We start from the raw sequence: 21878 nt of genomic DNA, 5'->3' as shown, positions 1-21878 counted from the left end.
TTGTGATCTCTCTCTGTCAAATAAATAAATAAAATCTTAAAAAAAAAAAAAAAAAGACTGTTTTAGGTCTTTTGGGGCATGTGGGTGGCTTAATACTTAAGTGTCTGCCTTTGGCTTGGGTCATGATCCCATAGTCCTGGGATTGAGCCCCCTGCTTGGTGGGAAGCTTGGTTATCCCTCTCTCACTTCCCCTGCTTGTGTTCCCTCTCTCACTGTGTCTCTCTCTGTCTAATAAATAAATAAATAAAATAAATAAGACTTTTTTTTTTTTGGTATTACAGCCCCCTTTGAAAAAAAGAATTTTTTAAAAAAAGATTATATTTATTTATTTGACAGAGAGAGAGATCACAAGTAGGCAGAGAGACAGGCAGAGAGGAGGAAACAGGCTCCCTGCTGAGCAGAGAGCCAGATGCAGATGCAAGGCTGGATCTCAGGACCCTGAGACCATGACCTGAGCCCAAGGCAGAGGCTTAACCCACTGAGCCACCCAGGCTCAGTGTTTTTTTTTTAAATATATTTATTTCACAGAGAGACAGTAGGAGTAGGCAGAGCAGTGTGCAGAGGGAGAGGGAGAAGCAGGCTCTCTGCTGAGCAGGGAGCCCAATGTGGGGCTCCATCCCAAGACGAGGGGATCATGCCCTGAGCTGAAGGCAGACGCTTAACGACTGAGCCACCTAGGTGTCCCGAGATTTTTTTTAAAAAATATTTTATTTATTTATTTTAGAGAGAGAGAGAGACAGCAGGAGAAGGGGAGGGACTAGCAGGCTACTTGCTAAGCAGGGAAGGACTTGATCCAGTACTCCAGGATCATAACCTGAGCTGAAGGCAGTTGCTTAACCAACTGAGCCACCCAGGAGCCGCTAATTTATTTATTTAAAGTAGTCTCCAGGGGCACCTGAGTGGCTCAGTCGTTGGGCATCTCCCTTGGGATGGGGTCATGATCCCAGGGTATGGATTGGAGTCCCTCATCGGGCTCCCTGCTCAGCAGGAAGTCTGCTTCTCCGTTTTCCAATCTCCCTGCTTGTATTTCTGCTCTCACAGTCTCAAATGAATAAATAAATTATTAAAAAAATAAAAATAAAAAGTAGGCTCCATGACCATTGTAGGGCGAGAAGTCAGAGCCGACATGAAGAGTCACACACTCTACCAACTGAGCTAGCCAGGAGCCTCCGAATCCTCTTTTCCCAAAAATGCACAATTACACACAAAATATTGTTCATAGATTTAGGGGGTCCATGAACTTCTGACACCAAACCATGGATTCCAAGTTAACGATTGCTCTCACCATTCTTTCCTTCCAAGAAACAGCCTCTCAGTCCTATTTTAAAATACAGTAGAGAGCTAGATTTACTCTGGTTTCTCTTCAGATGTCATACATCTTTCGCCTTTTACTAAACTAGACCGGAAACAATTTCTGGAAGCAGATGTATTTTGGAGAACAGGAGGTGTTAGTACACAAGTTCGTTTTACTTTGCAAAGTATAAAAACATGGATAATACGATGGAAGATGCCACATTCTGGATTCTTCAGGATGCTATTGACTCTACAAATAAAGATTTCCGACCACAGACCTAGATGAATCGTTAAGCAAATATTTATTCGTTTCCTGATATTTACAGGCATTGTGCCAGTGACTGAGGTCACCCAGACAAAAAAGACACCATTCGGGTCCTTGATGAGACTCTTCACTTGAAAAAGCCCGGATGTTACTTGTGGCCTTTAAAACAAAAAGTGGAAGGGGCGCGTGGGGAATCATCTAAGTGTCAGAGACATTGTAGGAGCTGGAAAAAGGGCTCCGAGCTGGAACTGATTCTTGGTTTCTCCGCATCCTGGACAGATGAGCTTCGTACGTCACTCAAACTCATCTCTCATCTATCGAAAGGGGATAGTAAGCAGACAAGAACTGTTGCAAGTCGTCAAAAACATAACCTTCGTAAAAATGAACATGGACAAAGAAAAAAACACAAGTAGGAGGCTTATTGAAAGTGACAGCCAGGAAGATCGTCCTTTGAGGTAAAAGTCCGGCTCTTCCAATGTTCTAAACCCACCGCGGCGTGCAGCACGCGGTCAGAATACGCTCACTAAGCCTTCCGGGATGGATCAAGTTCCGCTTCCGCAGGCGGATTTTCACTGTAGGCGTGAGCGCTGGAGGACCGACGCACATCAGCGTCGGACCTCCCTCCGCGCATGCTCCAAAGGATAGGCGGCGAGCGGAAGGGCGGGGGAGGGAGGAGACGCTGCGGACCGCCGGCTCGTTCGCTCTGCAGGCCAGCGCGGGAGGCGGGGGCGCGCGCGCGCACGTTCGCGCGGCCGGCTGCGTACAGTAGTGACGGCCGCGCGGGAGCGGTCACGTGACCGTAGCGGCTGCCCGTACAGTAAGGACCCAATATGGCAGCGGCGGTAGCAGTGGCAACGGCAGCAGGAGGACCGGCCGCCCCATAGACCCCCCCGCCCCCCCGCGCACCACCCCGCCGCTTCCTCTGCTTGGGTGCTCCTCCGGCCTGACTTCCCCTTTCTCCCACCTTTCCCGGCACCGCGGGAAAAGCATCGCAGGGCAGAGCAGGCAGGGAGGGCGGCCGGAGCCCGGACACGGGAGCCTCCCAGTCAGTTCAAGACCCGACATGAGGGAAAAGGGCCGTAGGAAGAAGGGCAGGACCTGGGCGGAGGCCGCCAAGACGGTAAGGGGGAGGGAGCGAAGGGGAAGCCCGGGATAATTTTGTTTCCTCGCCGCCTGCCGGTCGCAGGGGAAGGGAGGTCATTGGCCCAGCGACCCGGCTGAAGGGGGCACAAAACCGCGCGGAGAGGGCGGCGGTTAGTGTCGGGGTTGTGATCCCTGTGGGAATGGAGGCGCCCAGCGGAAGAGGGTCGCCGCGGGGCTGTGGCTTCTCCCTGCGTCTGCAACGAGTCCCCTTGGTGTTTTGAAGCTGCCTTTCGGGGTCACGTCGCTCTCACCTCCACTCTGTGGTAGCTCCCGCCCCGGCATGGGGAAGTCTGTTGTGCTTGCACAGTAACCGGTTCTTCTCCCTTGTGCGGCTGAAGAGCCCCCATTGGATGCAGATAGGAGAAGGCTTGTGCGTGCACCCAGCCCCGGAAAGAAGAGAGGAGCGCTGGATCTTGGTAGAATTTACCCGCTATAGCAGACATGCCGCCTGACCCCGGGTCCCCTGCTCGTCTGGGCTCCCAGATCCAACGTGAGGTCACGAGGCTCTTGTTTTTGTTTGCTGTTGAAGCTGAAAGTGCAGGAGGTGTTTAGAAACGAAGTAACAGGTGGGACTTGTAGATTTTTTTTTTTTTTTTTTCCAGTTTCCGTAGAGATCTACTCTGAACAAGGCAGCAATGCATGGTGGGACGTGTAGTTTACCCGGCCTTGACTTTTCCGTAGTTAAAGTGATGGTGGGTTCACGAAGTTGTAATTAGTAGGTAAAAGCATCTGTTTTTCCCCCTAATTTTTCATAACGGGGTTTAGAGGTAGGATTTAAGTGCTCAGTGAGACTTTCATTGTGTCGTATGAAAAAAAGGAAAAGCGTGAATGTATGTAGAAATGAAACATTAGGCGATGCAGTGGAAAAGTAATAGGACATAAAACAGCAGCATGTTAGTATTGAAAACTGAGAAAGTGTGGAGATAATATCTTTAATGGTGAATCATGTCAGTTTTACTTGTATAATATGGAGAACCTTCCCAAATGAACCTTTTTTATATGATGTACGGCTTGTTTTTTTAAATGAGGGTTTTTTTTTTTTCTGATTATGAAAGTAATAAATGTAAACTGGGAAATTTTGAAAAATTAAAGGAACGTATAAAGAAGAAAATAAGAAATCACTTATTTCACCCTTCAGCTATATTTGTTAATGTTTTGTTATATTACTATTCAGTCTTTTTAATTTATTTCCCCACATTTGGATCCTGCTGTTTATTCAATCTTGTGCATTTTTGTAAACCCTGTGCATTTGTTGTGTAAATTTGATGTGATAGGGGATTGATGAGTCTTAAGCTTGTATTTGTTTTAGTTGGAAATGTGAAAAGTTAGTGAATTAATAAAAGCACGTTTTATTTATTGAGTGTTTTCACTTAACAGTCTCTCTTCATATTTGTGACTGTGCTGATAGTTTCCTTCTAAAAGATAAACTCTAGAAATAATTTTTTTGGAGGTGAGGAAATTGCTCCTTCACAGAAGGCTGTTAAGCTCTCTTCTACTTGATGAGTACCTTAAGACTTCTTCTTTTTTTTTAAAAAGATGGCAGATTTTAATTATAGGTAAGCCGACCACAACCCTAATTATGTGAATTAAGTCTCTAGAATCTTAAGAGTACTTTTGAATTATGATCTCTTTGGATATCATTAGGAGATGGTGACAAGTAGGAAAAATTTGCATTTGCTGATTAGATTTTCCTATACTTAACATATTTGTTAATTCATAATAAACATTTCATGCCTAGCTAGCTATGCGGAAAAATAGTATCTAAAAGATGGAAAGGCTCGTTTATTAAGTAGAGTACTGAGTGAGTTCTTGAAGGGGCTTGGTATTATTTGGTTCTGGCAAATGTAAGGCCTCAATCTTAGTAAAAATGAATTTTAGAAAGAGAATGCTGACACTAAAACTTGTCTTTCCCTAGTAGCCAAAATGTAAAAAATCACCTTACTCGTTTTGGTTTATCATCTGTAAAGTGAGGAATTAAACTAAATCCCTGTATTCAAAAGATTTCCATTTGTAGGAAGTCCTATTTAGAAGTAAATGTAGAGGGAATAGATAAAAGTAAATCTTTAATATTTCAAAATAATGAGATCAGAAAATCAGTGATCTGGCAAATGGAAGTAACTTTGACCTAAATTAAGAAATGTTGCATATATTTATAAGATTAAGAGGACTAGGAGAAGTATATCTTAAGAAACTTATTTCATAAGCATTAAGGTCAAATGTTCTAGGAACAGTTTCAGCAAGGAAAGAATAAAGTTATTTATGAAAACAAGTTATATCTTATTTCATTGTGTTCTTGGTACATGCATTGTAGAGCTGTCTTGTTTTGGGAGCACTATTAAAACGGGGTTATATTTCTGACCAATAATATAGCAACAGATAAATACAATTAATTATAAGTGAATATATCCATGTATGGTGGAAGGTAGTGTGTGGATGTGTGAGAGCTACCGATTGATGTAAGGTTATTATGAACAGTCTGAAAAAACAAGATAAGATTCATAATTACTGTTAGATAGTAAAATTATGCCAAGAGGCTGATTAAATAAAGTGTATAAACTGGTTCCAGTAACTAGGGACACCAGAGAGAGGGATAATAGAGTTGAGATTCCACAGAACTTGAATGTCTTTCACCACATAGGACCATCTGACTGATCTTATATTTGCCCTATATAAGTACACTAATTATAAAAAGCATTACTCAGACATTTAGTTAACAGCCACACATGTTTTAAATTTGAAGGGTGGCAGTGATGGTGATGAAATGATTTGGATCTATAGTATAGAGTTTGGTGCAGTTTGAATAGAAAAATTTGTAGTAAGCCAGAGATCTTGAGGACCATTCCACTGAACTGTGAGCACACCCAGTTACGCTCATTTTTTAAACAAAACAAAGCAAAACAAAAACCAAAACCCTTGTATCGTCTAAATATTTAATGACATCCCTGAGTAATTTAGCTCTTTTTATAAAGCAGAGCTTTTGAAATAGTACAATCTTGTTGATCCTGTTTTCTTTTTTGACTTTTCCTTTATTATGCACCACAACTAGGGAAGCATTGTCCTAAAAGGACAGGTTTGTTGTGCTTGTTAAGTGGAGGGGACAGAGAGACAGACCATAGAGTTACACACTTAGAAGTACCTTTGGATATCTTGGGAATAAGGTGATCAGGTATGAGGAGTGAAGTATGGGTGTTAGAGGTGAGGAGCACAGCAGTCTGTCTTGTATATCTTTAGCATGTGGTTTTTTGATTTAAGAAAAGGTGGCTTTTTGGGGGGGGGGGTGCTATCTATAGAGTTCCCTTAGTGGTTAATATTATTTTGAGTGTACATAGATTTTTATTTTTGTCATTTACCTAGAGTTATTTAACTATGGGGAACAAGATGGAAGATAGAAAATTTTTTCTGCTGGGGGCACGTGGGTGGCCCAGCATCCTGGGATCCAGTCCCGCATCTGATCAGTGGGGAGCCTCTTTCTCCCTCTCCCCACTCCCCCTGCTTGTGCTCTCTCTCTGTCCATTAAATAAAAAAAATTTTTTTTAATTAAAAAAAAATTCTGTTAGAGGAATAATCAGAGTTTAATTACTTTGTGTAGGAAGTACAAAAAATGAAAAATAACTGGAAATACAGTGGGGGTGCCTGGGTGGCTCAGTGGGTTAAAGCATCTGACTCTTGATTTCACTCAGGTTATGATCTCAGGGTTTAGTTAGATCAAGCCGTGTGAGAGGCTCCCACTAAGTCACGGAAACTGCTTGATTCTCTCTCTCCCTTTTCCCTCAGCCTCAGTTGTGTGCTCAAGCGGGCATGTGCTCTTTCTCTAAAAAGAACCAAATATAATGATAAAAATATATAATGATGGGCACCTGGGTGGCTCAGTGAGTTAAAGCCTCTGCTCAGGTCATGATCTCAGGGTCCTGGGATCGAGCTCTCCGCATCGGGCTCTCTGCTAAGCAGGGAGCCTGCTTCTTCCTCTCTCTCCCTGCCTGCCTCCCTGCCTACTTGTGATCCCTGTCTGTCAAATAAATATTTAAATCTTAAAAAAAAAAAAAATATATATATATATATATACATATATATATAATGAATAGAAAGGTGTTTAGGAAAACATCTAAATAAAATATGCTTTAGAAAAAATGAAAGTCTTAGAAATTTTCAGGACCCGTGATCTTTATTATAATTTTTTCTTAAAAATTAAAAATACAAGGGAGCCTGGGTGGCTCAGTTCGTAAGTGTCTGCCTTGGGCTTGGGTTTGATCCAGCCCCACATGGGGCTCCCTGCTCAGTGGGAAGCCTGCTTCTCCCTCTCCCACTCTGCCTGCTTGTGTTCCCTCTCTCACTGTCTCTCTGTCAAATAAGTAAAATCTTAAAAAAAGAAAAATTTCTGTGCATCTCCCAGAATTCTGTCAGGAGCTTAGAGAATAGCATCACATTTGCAGAATTCCTTGCTATTTCCTCCTATACAGATTTTTTTCTCTTAAAAGGCTGGCTGTGCAGTTTTGCTGTTGGTGAAAGGCATTGTGTTTTCACTACAAAAAGCTGTTTGGGGGTGCCTGGGTGGTTGAGTCAGTTAAGCATCTGCCTTCGGCTTAGGTTATGATCCCAGGGTCCTGGGATCAAGCCCTGTTTGAAGTTCCTTGCTCAGTGGGGAGTTTGCTTCTCCCTTTCCCTCTTCCTGCTACTTGTGTGCTTGCTCACTCTTTTCACTCTCTCTAGTGAAGAAAGAAGTAAAATCTTAAAAAAAAATTACAGGTTATTGGATATACTAAACTTAAAATCCTAAATTTTAGAACTCTTTATTGTATTTTTTTTTAAAAAGATTTTATTTATTTATTTGACAGAAAGAGATCACAAGTAGGGAGAGAAGCAGGCAGAGAGATGGGGGAAGCAGTCTTCCTGCTGAGCTGGGAGCCCAATGTAGGGATTGATCCCAGGACCCTGAGCCTAAGGCAGAGGCTTAACCCACTGAGCCACTGAGGTGCCCCATTCTATTTTTATTTAAAAAATAAAAGATTTTTTTATTTTATTATTTTATTTTTTATTTTATTTTTAAAAGATTTTATTTATTTTATTTTTTAAGCTTTTATTTATTTATTTATTTATTTGTTTGTTTATTAAAGATTTTATTTATTTATTTGTCAGAGACGGAGAGAGATTGAGTGAGCACAGGCAGACAGAGAGGCGGGCAGAGGAGGCAGAGGGAGAAGCAGGCTCCCCGCCGAGCAAGGAGCCCCATGTGGGACTTGATCCCAGGACCCTGGGATCATGACCTGAGCTGAAGGCAGCCGCTTAAGCAACTGAGCCACCCAGGCATCCCAAGATTTTATTTATTTAACAGAAATCACAAGCAGGCGGGGGGGGGGGGGGTTGCAGGCTCCGTGCTGAACAGAGAGCCTGATGCGGGGCTCAATCCCAGGACCCTGGGATCCTGACCTGAGCTAAAGGCAGAGGCTCTAACCCACTGAGCCACCCAGGCACCCCAAGATTTTATTTATTTACTTGACAGAGACAGCAAGAGAGGGAACACAGTGGGAAAGGGAGAAGCACGCCCCCCCCCCAGCAGGGAGCCCCATGTGGGACTCGATTCCAGGACCCCGGGGTCATGACCTGAGCCAAAGGCAGGCACTAATGACTGAGCCACCCAGGCACCCCAGAACTCTTTAAATCTGACTTAAAAACAACAGTATTAATTGCTATGAGATTCTGTTGAAGTTGTGTAGGCTCATTCATCAAACAGAAGACTGTAAAGAGTTAATCTTTGCTGAGTCACTGTAATTAAAATGGGATTAAGTGAAAGTCTGCATACTGAAATATTGAAAATAGAGGGACCATACTGTAATTAAGTATGGTTGAGAGTTCAAATATAGCTTTCTGGACTTTTAACCCTGAATGTGGCGATATACATAAATATGTATACCTATTTATATTTTATGTACAGTTCCAAAACTTGTTTTTGGTTATGACTTATCAATGGATCTTTTTTTTTTTTTTTTTTAATTTCTTTATTTGCACAGAGAGAGCACAAGCATCGGGAGTGGCAGGGAGAGGGAGAAGCAGGCTCTCTGCTGAACAGAGAGCCCACTATGGGGCTTGATCCCATGACCTGAACTTAAGGCAGCAGCTTGACTGACATCATGGATGGGTTTTAATGTTATGACTTACGTATCTGCCTCATTCTCTTTAATGTTTTCTTAATATTCCATTGTTTTTAGATGTACCATCATTAAAAAATCAGTCCTTGGGCATCTGGGTGGCTCAGTCTTTAAGCCTCTGCCTTCAGCTCAGGTCATGATTCCAGCATCTTGAAATCGAGCCCCTTGAGCCCCACATTGGGGTCCCTGGTCAGTGGGAAGCCTACTTTCCCTTTCCTAGTCCCCCTACTTGTGTTCCCTCTCTTGCTGTGTCTCTGTCAAATAAATAAATAAAATCTTAAAAAAAAAAAAATCAGTCCTTGATTTTTTTGACATATAGGCCATTTACAGGTTTTTTTTCCTTTAATACTTCAGTGTCTGCAAGTGGGCAGATATGTATGTATGCATGTACATTGTATGTGTGCATGTGCACGTGCATTTCTGTGAATGGGATAAAGAGTTTGTAAACTTTGAGTTTGTGCAAATTTATAGTCCCCTCTAAAATTTTGAAGGTCACTGTTTTTTCCTACTTTTCTCTATTTCAAGGACTTTCCAATCTTTACTCTTTGCCACTTTGATATACATTTCTTTTATTCAGTAGAACTTAGTAGAAATGTTCTGTATTTGTATTGTGCGACACAGTAGTTCCCAGTCATATGTGGCCATGGAGAACTTGAAATGTGGCTAGTGTAAGGAACCGAATTCTGAATTTTTTTTTTAAAGATTTATTTATTTGACAAGAGCAGGAGAGGGAACAGAAGGGGGAGTGGGAGAGGGAGAAGCAGGCTTCCTGCTGAGCAGGGAGTCTGATGCAGGGGCGCAGAGCTCGATCCTAGGACCCTGGGATCATGACCTGAGCTGAAGGCAGATGCTTAATGATTGAGCCACCCAGGTGCCCTCTGAATTTTTTTTTTTTTAAGATTTTATGTATTTATTAGAGCAAGAGAGCATTCTCACACAAGTAGGCAGAGGGGCAGGCATAGGGAAAGGGAGAAGAAATAGGCTTCCTGATAATCAGAGTCTGACGTGCAACTCTATCCCAGGACTCTGGGATCATGACCTGAGCCAAAGGCAGATGCTTAATGACTAAGCCACCCAGGTGCCCTGTAAATTTTAAAAAATGTTTAGTTTCAAAGGCATATCTTCCTTAAATAAAATATGTTTTACTCTGAACAAATAAGGGGAATTTAGTTTATATTTTAGTAAGACTGTGCTGGTGGAAGACAGTCTTTGTTTTTTTTTAGTAGGCTCCATGGACTCATGACCCTGGGAAGAAGAATCAATCGCTGTATAAGCTAGAGTAAGAAGAGGGGCTGTATAAGCTAAGCCACAAAGATGACCTTAAAGGCAAGAGGGGCCTAAAGGTTTACATGTTTCTATCTGCAAAGTTTAACTCACTTTTTTGCGTGAGTGCTAAGTCTTTTTTTTTTTTTTTTTTCCCCTCTCTTCACCTTTTTAAGTTGGAGATAAAGAGGATCCTGTTCTAACTTTCAGGAGAGCACCAATTGAATAAAGTTAGTCAACTTTAATAGTATTGTTTGCTACAAACACTGGTCAAGGTTCTCTTGTTCTGGGAAAGAAAATTATTCCAAGATACACCACGGTATCCAAAGACTCAAAAGAGTTATGGTTGGACATGGGGAATTTTCTTTACTGTTTTTTTTTCTTGCTTTAAAAAAAAAATATGTTATAGAGCACGAGCACACATGCACATGGGTTGGGGGAGCAGAAAGAGAGAGGGAAAACCTTTTTTTTTTTTTTTTGTAAAGATTTTATTTATTTGACAGAGATCACAGTAGACAGAGAGGCAGGCAGAGAGAGAGAGAGGGAAGCAGGCTCCCTGTTGAGCAGAGAGCCTGATGCAGGACTCTATCCCAGGATCCTGAGATCACGACTTGAGCTGAAGGCAGCAGCTTAACCCACTGAGCGACCCAGGCACCCGGAGAAGGAGAATCTTAAATGGACTTTCCACTGGGCATGGAGCCCAACGTGGGGCTTGATTCCATGACCCTAAGACTACCCTGAGATTACCACTTGAGCCAAAATCAAGACTCAGACTCTTAACATACTGAGCTCCCAGGCACCCCTTGACATTGGGAAATTTCTTTTTTTTTAAATTTTTTAAAGATTTTATTTATTTATTTGTCAGAGACAGAGAGAGCGAGTGAGCACAGGCAGACAGAGAGGCAGGCAGAGGCAGAGGGAGAAGCAGGCTCCCTGCCGAGCAAGGATCCTGACTCAGAACTCCATCCCAGGACCCCGAGCCGAAGGCAGCTGCTCAACCAACTGAGCCACCCAGGCGTCCCAACATTGGGAAATTTCTGTAATAATTCTTACTTCTGACCTTGCTTAAGAAAGCTAAAATTGGGGGTGCCTGGGTGGCTCAGTGGGTTAAAGCCTTCACCTTTGGCTCGGGTCATGATTCCAGGGTTCTGGGATCGAGCCCTGCTTCAGGCTTTCTGCTCAGTGGGAAGCCTGCTTCCTCTTCTCTCTCTGCCTGCCTCTTTGTCTACTTGCTCTCTCTCTGCCTGCCTCTCTGCCTACTTGCTTAAGAAAGTTAAAATTGGGGGCGCTTGGGTGGCTCAGTCGTTAAGCATCTGCCTTTGGCTCAGGTCATTGTCCCAGGGTCCTGGGATTGAGCCCCACATCCGGCTCCCTGCTCAGAGGGGAATCTGCTTCTTGCTCTCCCACTCCCCCTGCTTGTGTTTCCTCTCTCACTGTGTCTCTCTCTGTCAAATAAATAAAATCTAAAAAAAAACTAAAATTGGCTAATGGTAAATGCACATGTACTTAGTACTAGGCATCAGGGAACACTCATAAAATCTTATAGTGTCTTTTGAGTAATTTGATCCATCTTTTGGTAAAAATAGTGTGGAAATGTTGAATGTTGTCAAATTTTCATTTGAAAATTCTTTGGCTGCTGACATTTAAAACTTGATACTTCCTTTAGAATGGACTGTCACTGGAGTTCACAGGTTGGGATGGCCCAAATCATCTTGAATCTTTAACCCACTGGTGTCTGAATTATTTAGTAGCTGGTTTAGCTATATTCAGTTTCAAGTAAAGTGCTTAGTGGTGTTAGTGACATTTCTAAATAGTAATGTAAAATTGTAATGTGTTCTGTTGATTTATAGAGATTAATTCCCTGTATGATTTGAGTGGTTAGACGCATTTTTTAAGAAGAATTATTTATTTTAGAGACAGAAGGGGAGGAGGCGCAGAGGGAGAGGGAGAAAATCTCAAACAGACCAAGTGTGGAGCCTGATGCAGGGCTTGATCCCAGCACCCTGATATCATGACCTGAGCCCAATCAATAGTCGGATGCTTAACCAACTGAGCCATCCAGGTGCCCCCATACAAATTTTTATATTTAAATGGATTTTACCTGTGAAATACGTTAATGTATTATGAAAGGTTTTTCTTTTCTGTATTGTGTGTATAATATAAAAAAGAGATGGATTACAAGGTAAAGGTAATAGGAAAACAGTTTTCAGATATATCATTAATCACTCAATAAAAACATGACAGGTAAAATAGGACTACTTTATTTATTTATTTATTTTGAAGATTTTTATTTATTTGACAGAGAGACAGCAAGAGCAGGAACACAAGTACGGGGAGTGAGAGAGGGAGAAGCAGGCTTCTTGGTGACCAGAGAGCCTGACTTGGGGCGCGATCCCAGGACTCTGGGATCATGATCCCAGCCAAAGGCAGATGCTCAACAACTGAGCCATTGAAGTTCCCAAAATAGGACTATTTTTTTTTTTTTAGATTTTATTTATTTATTTGACAGAGATCACAAGTAGGCAGAGAGGCAGAGGGGGAAGCAGGCTCCCTGCTGCGCTGAGAACCCAATGTGGGGCTCGATCCCAGGACCCTGGGATCATGACCTGAGCCGAAAGCAGAGGTTTTAACCCACTGAGCCACCCAGGTGCCCCCAAAATACATATTGTAAATTATGTTTTGTTTTACATTTTTTGAATGGGAAAACTAAATGTTGTGAAGTTATTTCTTAGAAAATAAGCAGAGGTTTGAGACTATTTAAATGAAAAGCCATTTAACCTCACGTACCCCATTTGCCAATTGTTTCCAAGGTGAATGTGGAATCACACAGAGAGTTAAACTAGCTCTGAACAACACTGGGAACTCACTGAAAGATCCATCTCCTGCTTCAGGAAATTCTGCACAAAATCCTGCTCTTGACTTAGACGTTGTGAACTGCATGAAGAGGGCCATGTGGCAAGGAATGACAGGCAGCCTCCTGGAGCTGTGCGACTCCTGGCCTAGAGTCAGCAAGGAAACAGAAAGAGACTTGAAACATGCCAACAAGGAAGCTTGTTAGGAGGTTTGGAAAAGAACCCAAAGCCTCAGATGAGTTCACAGTCCCAGCTGATACTTTGATTTCAGCCTAGTGAGACCCTAAGTGCAAGACTCAGTTAATCCTTGCTCAGAATCCTGACAACACAGAAACAGAGATAGCTGGCTGGTGCAGCCAAAAGAGTTTGCAAGTGTTGATCTGAGGGCCCTGGATTTGAGCCGCTCACTGGGTGTAGAGATCACTAAAAAAATAAATAAGCTTAAAAAACTGAGATAGTTTATTGTTTTAACCTAAGTTTCATAATTATTCATAAATAATGGCAAAATAAATTTGTGTTACAGAGGTCGTATACTAGCAAACTGTAGTAATACTCAAATTTGGTGGGGAGGGGATTATGCAGGCTTGGTCTCAGAATATTTAGCCTCGGTATTAATGGATGATGATTTTAAGGGCATTTTAAGCAGAGGGAAGAGCTGAAAAGAGGGAGAATAAAAAAATGCAGGGCATGTTTGATGCCTGGCTAATTTACCTGTGAGTATTGTATATTGAGAGTTAACGCCAGAACAGGTAGGTTGGGGCCAAAATGTGGAGAGTTGTAGAAGTTGGGCTGACAATAATTTTTATTCTAAAAACTCACAGAGACTTTTTTTTTTTTTTTTTTTTTTTAATGCAGGAGATAACATCACATCTGTATTTGAGCAGTTTGGGTCATTTTGTGAGATGAGGCTGTAGAGGGCTCTCTTGGATTAAAAGGGTTGGAGGAGGTGTACGTTTTCTTCATACCATTCAAATTTTTTTCTCTTATCTGTTCTACCTACACCTACCCCATTTACAGCTCTCCAACAGAAGCCTTTACCAAAGTTCTGCTGGTCTGAAGTTCTCACACAGACAGGAAGTTATAGAATGCTGTTGAGCACAAGAAGATGTTACTGCTCTTGAGATGAAAAAAGAAAGCAAAACTTCCCCAGTTGTTCTAGCTCATGTTGATTTTTCTTATTTCTGGATTCCTGATGACAGTTCTTCCCATACCACTGTCTTCTGTACCCCTGGTCTTGAGGTTTGGGCAGGTGTAGAATCAGGGCTGTGTGTTGCACAACTCTTAAGGAGGAGCCATTCATACTGTATTTCAGTGAATTGTTTCCTGGAGTCAGATACTGTGGTAGCTCTGGGATGCATGATGTTCTTTGTGAAAACACCATTAAATATCGATTATTTCCCATTTTTTCATTAAAAAAATTAAAAGAAATTTTTAAAAAAAGATTTATTTGACAGAGATTACAAGTAGGCAGAGTGGCCGGCAGAGAGGAGGAAGCAGGCTCCCTGCTGAGCAGAGAGCCCAATCAATGCAGGGCTTGATCCTAGAACCCTGAGATCATGACTTGAGCCGAAGGCAGAGGCTTAACCCAGTGAGCCACCCTCGTGCTCCCATTTTTTCATTTATTACTGGATTTGGTTCATATCTATTTCTTAGGTTTGTTTTCTAGCTGACAAGAGGTAGCAAATGACACAGATTTAATGAAAATGATTGTTTAACTTTCTGTGGACCTCCCACCAGGAATTTGTAGATTATTTTAAAGTTTTTTTTTTTTTAAGGTTTTATTTATTTATTTGACAGAGAGATAGCACAAGTAGGCAGAGCAGCAGGCAGAGGGAGAGGGAGAAGCAGGTTCTCAGTGGGCCAGGAGCGCAGCTCCATCTCAGTACCCTGGGATCATGACCTAAGCTGAAGGCAGACACTTAACCGACTGAGCGACCCAGATACCCCTAATTCAAGGGGTTTTGAAAGTTCTGTATGAAGAACAGTTAAGTTTTATGCTTTAAAGCTAATCTTAAAAATGGTGTGAGCTTATTTGTGGTATGAATTGTGTATGCCTTGAAACAATTATTTGTAAATGGTTTTACTCTACTTTGTATCATTTTTAGATGTTTTCTTAGTCTGTATTAGACATTTTTTGTCAGTCTTTTTTCTGATTAATGACCTAGATGAGGTTTGATATTTCAGAAATTTACTTCACTTTATTGTTTGTGAATCTTGGTTCAGAGTTAGGATTACTATATCATTTTTCACTCTTTTGAGATTTGTTCATTATCGGAGATTGGTTAACATACAGTATTGTATTAGTTTCAGTTGTACCAGACAGCGATTCAGTAGCTATCCATCTATCTATCTATTTATTAATTTGAAAAAAGATTTTATTTATTTATTTGACAGAGACAGACAGCAAGAGAGGGAACACAAGCAGGGGGAGAGGGAGAAGCAGGCTTCCTGCTGAGGAGGGAGCCTGATGTGGGGCCTGATCCTAGAACCCTAAGATTCATGACCTGAGCCGAAGGCAGATGCTTAACAACTGAGCTACCCAGGTGCCCTGTGATTCAATATTTATACATTTTGAAATGCATATAATTTGTCATACAAAGTTTTTATAATATCATTGACTGTATCCTCTATGCTCTACATTATATCCTTGTGTCTTATTTACTTTACAATTGGAAGATTTTACGTCATATTTCCTTCACATACTTGGTCCTCCCCCACCACCCACTTTTTCTGCTGGCAACCATCAGCTTGTTGTCTAAATCTGTGGGTTTGTTTCTGTTCGTTGGTTGGGAAATCATACAGATTTGACTGTTTAGCATAATACCATTTTGGTCCATACATATTGAAATTTAAAATAAATGTATTTAGTTACAGCAAATGTAACAGGTTTCCTTTATTTTGCAAAAATCTTATGAATTATTTAAATTATAGAAGTAATATTTGGAAAAAAATCACTTACTCGACTTTTTTTTTTTTTTTAAGATTTTATTTATTTGACAGAGAGAGATCACAAGTAGGCAGAGAGGCAGGCAGAGAGAGAAGGAGGAAGCAGGCTCCCTTTGAGAGCCTGATGTGGGGCTCGATCCCACAACCCTGGGATCATGATCTGAGCCTAAGGCAGAGGCTTTAACCCACTGAGCTACCCAGGTGCCCCTTACTTATTCTGCTGTTTGATACAATGTAAACATTTTAGGATATTTCCATCTAGTCTTTTTTTTTTTTTTTTTTTGGTTAAGATTTTATTTATTCTTTATTTGACAGACAGAGATCACAAGCAGGCAGAGAGGCAGGCAGAGAGAGAGGAAGGGATGAGGGATGTAGGCTCCCTGCTGAGTAGAGAGCCCGATGCGAAGTCTGTCCCAGGACGTGGACCATGACCCGGGCAGAAGGCAGAGGCTTTAACCCACTGAGCCACCCAGGCGCCCCTCCTTCTAGTCTTTGATACGTTTTCTTCTGCTTGGTTGTAATTAGTCTCTCAGTTTCTATTCTGGTTTTTCATGTTAAAAAATATACTTTTATGTGTCATTTTGTGGTGTTGCTAATAGTAACCCTTTTTTATGGCTGAAGAATATTCCATTATGTGGTTATGTCATAAATGCTCAACAGTATTAAAATGAGAAACTTAAAATGGCCACTAATGCTGTAGTGACTATCTTTTTATTTTCTACTTACGCACAGCCCTGGTACCTCACTCCATTATTTTCATTTAGAAGTTTATTTTAAAAATTCCCATGCAGTAAAAAATTAACCTTTTTGTTACACAGTTGTGTGATTTAGCGTACGTAACCACCGCCACGATAGTCAGGTACAAGCCAGGAAACTCTTCTCTTGCTGTTCTGCTGTAATTACCCTCCACTTGCCCCTGACCCTTGGCAACCAATGATATTTTCTTCATCACTAGTTTTATCTTTCTGAGAATGTTATATAAATGGTATCATATAGCATATGACCATTTGAGACTGGTTTGTTTAATTCACTCTAATGCCTTTGAGGTTCATCTGTGTTGTTTTGTGTATTAATAGTTTATTCCTTTTTCTTGCTGAGTGGTATTTCATTGTGCCAATGTATAATGGTTTAGCCCATTCACTGTTGAGGAATGGTTTGTGCTTTTGGCAAATAAGAATGGAGTTGCAATAAATATTTGTGGGCAGATTCCCCTTTGAACGTTAAGTTTTCATTTTTCCAGGGTAAATATCCAGAAGTGGGATTGCTGCATAATTGGTAAGTGTATAGTCTAGCTTTGTAAGAAACTGGGAAGCTTTCAGAGTGGCTGCATTCTCACCAGCAGTCTATTTGAAATGTAGTTATTCTTCACCCTTGCCAGTGCTTGGTACTGTCAGCATTTTTTTTTTTTTTTTTGTAAAGATCTTATTTATTTGACAGAGATAACAAGTAGGCAGAAAAGGCAGGCAGAGGGAGAGGCCCATGTGGGGCTCGATCCGGGGACCCTGGGATCAACCTGAGCTGAAGGCAGAGGCTTTAACCCACTGAGCCACCCAGGCGCCCCTGTCAGCATTTTTTAATTTTAGCCTTTTTATTTATTTTTTTAAATAAAGATTTTATTTATTTATTTTACAGAGATCACAAGCAGACCGAGAGGCAGGCAGAGAGAGAGAGAGAGGGAAGCAGGCTCCCCGCTGAGCAGAGAGCCCGACTCAGGACTCGATCCCAGGACTCTGAGATCATGACCTGAGCCGAAGGCAGCAGCTTAACCGCTGAGCCACCCAGGCGCCCCGCCTTTTTTTTTTTTTTTAAGAGATTTTTTTTTTTTTAAGATTTTATTTACTTATTTGACAGAGAAAGGTCACAAGTAGTCAGAGAGGTAGGCAGAGAGAGAGAGAGGAGCAGGCTTCCCGCTGAGCAAAGAGCCTGATGTGGGGCTCATTTCCAGGACCCTGAGATGATGACCTGAGCCAAAGACAGCAGCTTAACCCACTGAGCCACCCAGGTGCCCCCCGTTTTTTTAAAGCTTTTATTTATTTATTTAACAGAAAGAGATCACAAGTAGACAGAGAGGCAGGCAGAGAGAGAGAGAGAGAGAGAGAAGTAGGCTCCCCGCTGAGCAGAGAGCCCGAAGCGGGACTCGACCCTGAGATCATGACCTGAGTTGAAGGCAGCGGCTTAACCCACTGAGCCACCCAGGCGCCCCAGGCGCCCCTTTTAAGAGATATTATTTGAGAGAGAGAAAAAAGAGAACATGAGCAGGAAGAGGGGAAACAGACCCCAGACACCCCCACCTCCAGCAGGGAGCCTGATGCCGCAAATGATCCCAGGACGCTGAGAGGATGCTGCCAAAGGCAGACAGACACTTAACCCACCCTGGCACCCCTGTTTCAGCCATCCTGATAAATGTGTAATGGTAAATCATAGTGATTTTGATTTCCCTATAGCTTATGTTGTTGAGCATCCTTTTTTTTTTTTTTTTTTTTTTTATTTAACAAAGAGAGACACAGCGAGAGAGGGAACACAAGCAGGTGGGTGGGAGAGGGAGAAGTGGTCTTCCTGCTGAGCAGGGAGCCTGATGCGGGGCTTGATCCCAGGACCCCAAGATCATGACTTGAGCTGAAGGCAGCCAATGAACGATGGAGCCACCCAGGCGCACAAGAGCATCTTTTTTTTCTTTTTTAAACTGAACTAAGTATCTTTATGGGGGAAAGCCAGGATTACAAGGGACAACTTAAGAGTTGGCATTGGGACCCTTTTTCTTGCCAAAGATGGGCACAGTGTTGACAAAGCGCCGGTTGTGTTGCATCTGCCACTTGGCTCAGCCTGTCTTCTTTTTTTTCTCTTGTTTGGCCACCTTGGGAGTCTGCCCTCTTACTTTCCCAGCATGGGCCAGGGAACCATGGACTTCACCTCCAAGCGTGCAACTAGTTACTTCCAGGGTCGTCAGAGCTTCTACTCCATACTGACCCAGGGTAGTCTCATGGTCTTAAGGCATGCCTGCCAGGAACAGTACTTGATCTTGTGGGAACAGTGCCCTCCTGCAAGGCTACAGGAGCCTTGATCTGGGCGACTGTCTTCTGCCCAGTCACCCTGAGGGTGTGTAGCTCCTGGGTGCAGACAAAGAGCTGCATGTCAGAGACAGAACTGTGGCCAGGGCAGCTGCTACCGTAAAAAGGGAGTCACGAACGAGGAAGAAACAAGGGTGCTGTGTCCTCACTGCCTACTGTGGGCCATGTCACTCTCAAACATCTTTCCACATGCTTATTTTCCAAATCTGTATCGTCTTTGGTGAAGTGTCTAAGTCTTCTTCCCACTGTTTAAGTGGGTTGTTTATTGTTCTTCTGATGGTACTAGAATTCTGTATGTATTCTGGGTACAAATCCTTCGCTGGATATGATTTTTAGATATATTTTTTTTCCTAATTACAGGGGAAAGCATTCCGTCTTTGATTGTTAAGTGTACTAGCTATAGGTTTTTTGTAAACACTTACTGTCAGGTTCAGGAAGCTCCCTTTTATCTTTAGTTTACCAAGAGTTTTTGTTATGAGTGGATGTTGGGTTTTGTCTGATGCTTTTTCTGACTCAGTTGCCAAGATCATTTGCTTTAAAGTTTTAGACTATTACTATGGTGGATGACATTGATTTTCAAATTTTGAATTGGCTCTGCAGTCCTTGGGGAAAAAAATAATTCACCTGGTGGTCGTGGTTTATTATGCCTTTTTTTAAAAAAGATTTTTATTTATTTATTTGATAGACAGAGAGAGATCACAAGTAGGCAGAGAGGCAGGCAGAGAGAGAGAGGGAAGCAGGCTCCCCGCTGAGCAGAGAGCCCGCCTCGGAGCTCAATCCCAGGACCCTGAGATCATGACCTGAGCTGAAGGCAGAGGCTTAAACCACTGAGCTACCCAGGCGCCCCTGTATTATGCTTTTTATATATAATTTATATATAGCTGGATTTGCCAGTATTTCTTTGAGGACATTTACAGTTCTGTTCATGAGGGATATTCATCTGTAGTTTTCTTCTATCATCTGCGTCTGGGTTTTGATTCCGGGATAATCCTGGTCTCATAAAAATCAGTTAAGAAGTCTCCCTCCCCTATTCTTTTATCATCATTCCTAGATCAGTATTTGTGGATTTATCTATTGCTAAAATTTACTCTTTTGTTTTTTCTTCTTCTTCTTCTTTTTTAAAATTTATTTGACAGAGAGAGAGGTAAGTAGGCAGAGAGGCAGGCGAGGTGGGGGGACAGGCTCCCTGCCGAGCAGAGAGCCCTATGTGGGATCGACCCCCAGGACCCTGGGATCATGATCTGAGCCAAAGGCAGAGGCTTTAACCCACTGAGCCACCCAGGTGCCCCTATTTTTATTATTTAAAAAATTTTTTTATTTTATTTGCTTGAGAGAAAGAGAGAGCGAGAGCACTGAAACAGGGTGCGGGAGAGGGAGAAGTGGGAGAGCGAGAGGGAGAAGCAGGCTCCCAGCTGAGCAGGGAGCCTGATGCAGAGCTCGATCCCAGGACCCTGGGATCATGATCTGAACCAAAGGCAAACACTTAACTGACTGAGCCACCCAGGTGCCCCTTATTTTTTATTTTTAGGGAGTGTGAGCAGCCTGGTAGGGAGGGAGACAGAAGGAGAGGGAGAGCGAGTCTTAAGTAGGCTCTGATGTAGGGCTTGATTTCACGATCCTAAGATCATGACCTGAGCTGTAGTCAAAAGTCAGAAGCTTAAAAGACTAAGCCACCCCAGACACCCCCTAAAGTTTATGCCTAACACTGGAAACAGTACTCATGACATTTTTGTGGTCATCCATGGATGTGGACGGTGTGGCAAAAAATTTGACTCACCTAATGTGGATATTCCCACCTGAGGTCTCTGCTTTGCTTTCTTGTTTCATCTCTCATAGTGAAATTGTGTCCTTTTTGTGGCCTATTTAGTGCCTTGGCTTTTGCATTTTTGTTGGTGCTCTTACTGTTTAAAATGGCCCCCAAGTGTAGTGCTGAAGTACTATCTGGTATTTATTTGTTTTTTTAAAAGATTTAAAAAAAATATTTTATTTTATTTGACAGACAGAGATTACAAGTAGGCAGAGAGGCAGGCAGAGAGAGAGAGAGAGAGAGAGAGAGGAGGAAGCAGGCTCCCTGCTGAGCAGAGAGCCCGACTCGGGACTCGATCCCAGGACCCTGAGATCATGACCTGAGCCGAAGGCAGCGGCCCAACCCACTGAGCCACCCAGGCGCCCCTGTTTTTTTAAAAGATTTTATTTATTTATCTGACACGGAGAGAGAGATTACAAGTAGGTAGAGAGGCAGGCAGAGAGAGAGGGAGAAGCAGGCTCCCCTCTGAACAGAGAGCCTGAGGCGAGGCTCGATCCCAGGACCCTGAGATCATGAACTGAGCCAACGGCAGAGGCTTATTTAATCCACTGAGCTACCCAGGCACCCCACTATCTAGTATTCTTAAGTTGAAGAAAGCTGTTTAAAAAAAAAAAAGGCAAAAAGCTGCGATGTTCCTAATGGAGAAATTGCCTGTGTTAGATAAGCTTTATATAGGCAGGAGTTTTACAGTGCTGTCGGCCATGAGTTCATTGTTAATGCATTATTAACATGTATTAAATAAAATATCTTCAAATATAAGCACATAAAATCAAAGTTGTACTGATTGTTGACAAAAATGTGAGCAGTCTTTCAGGACCCTCTGTTTCCTCCAGGAGCAGTGGTTCAGTATTTGCTAAATAGTGTTTACAGTGACTTTATGGAACATAACTGTTGTGAATAGTGAGAATGGATAGTTTGTAGAACTGGTGTTATTTCTTCTGTAAATACTTGCTAGCCCTCACCAGTGAAAATTTCTGGGTCTGGAGACTTTGTTACAGAAGTTTTGTAACTATGAATTCAATCTCTTATATAGTTACAGGACTTTTTTTTTTTTTTTAAGATTTTATTTATTTATTTGACAGAGAGAGAGACAGAGAG

General features: G+C 42.2%; 1 protein-coding gene and 1 long non-coding RNA gene across 3 annotated transcripts in view; one reads left to right on the top strand and one right to left on the bottom strand.

Annotated features, from left to right (window-relative positions):
- Positions 1-1576: 1576 nt before the first annotated feature.
- Positions 1577-4051, bottom strand: LOC309871813. The gene is made up of 2 exons (XR_014315485.1): positions 2953-4051; positions 1577-1872 (listed from the first exon to the last, which is right to left on the bottom strand). It is a non-coding gene; the product is annotated as an uncharacterized lncRNA (long non-coding RNA).
- Positions 1871-21878, top strand: part of ASXL2 (ASXL transcriptional regulator 2) — a 134055-nt gene continuing 114047 nt past the window's right edge. For both annotated transcript variants that reach the window (XM_082745035.1, XM_082745034.1), the window contains exon 1: positions 1871-2678. In XM_082745035.1, coding sequence (XP_082601161.1) covers positions 2622-2678 — 57 coding nt within the window. In that variant the 5' untranslated portion in view covers positions 1871-2621. The remainder of the gene's footprint in view (positions 2679-21878) is intronic.

Source organism: Mustela nivalis (assembly GCF_964662115.1).
Source record: "Mustela nivalis genome assembly, chromosome: 8".
Lineage (NCBI taxonomy): Eukaryota > Metazoa > Chordata > Mammalia > Carnivora > Mustelidae > Mustela > Mustela nivalis.
Note: the sequence above shows the minus strand (reverse complement) of the source record. Positions and strands in the feature narration are given on the sequence as shown.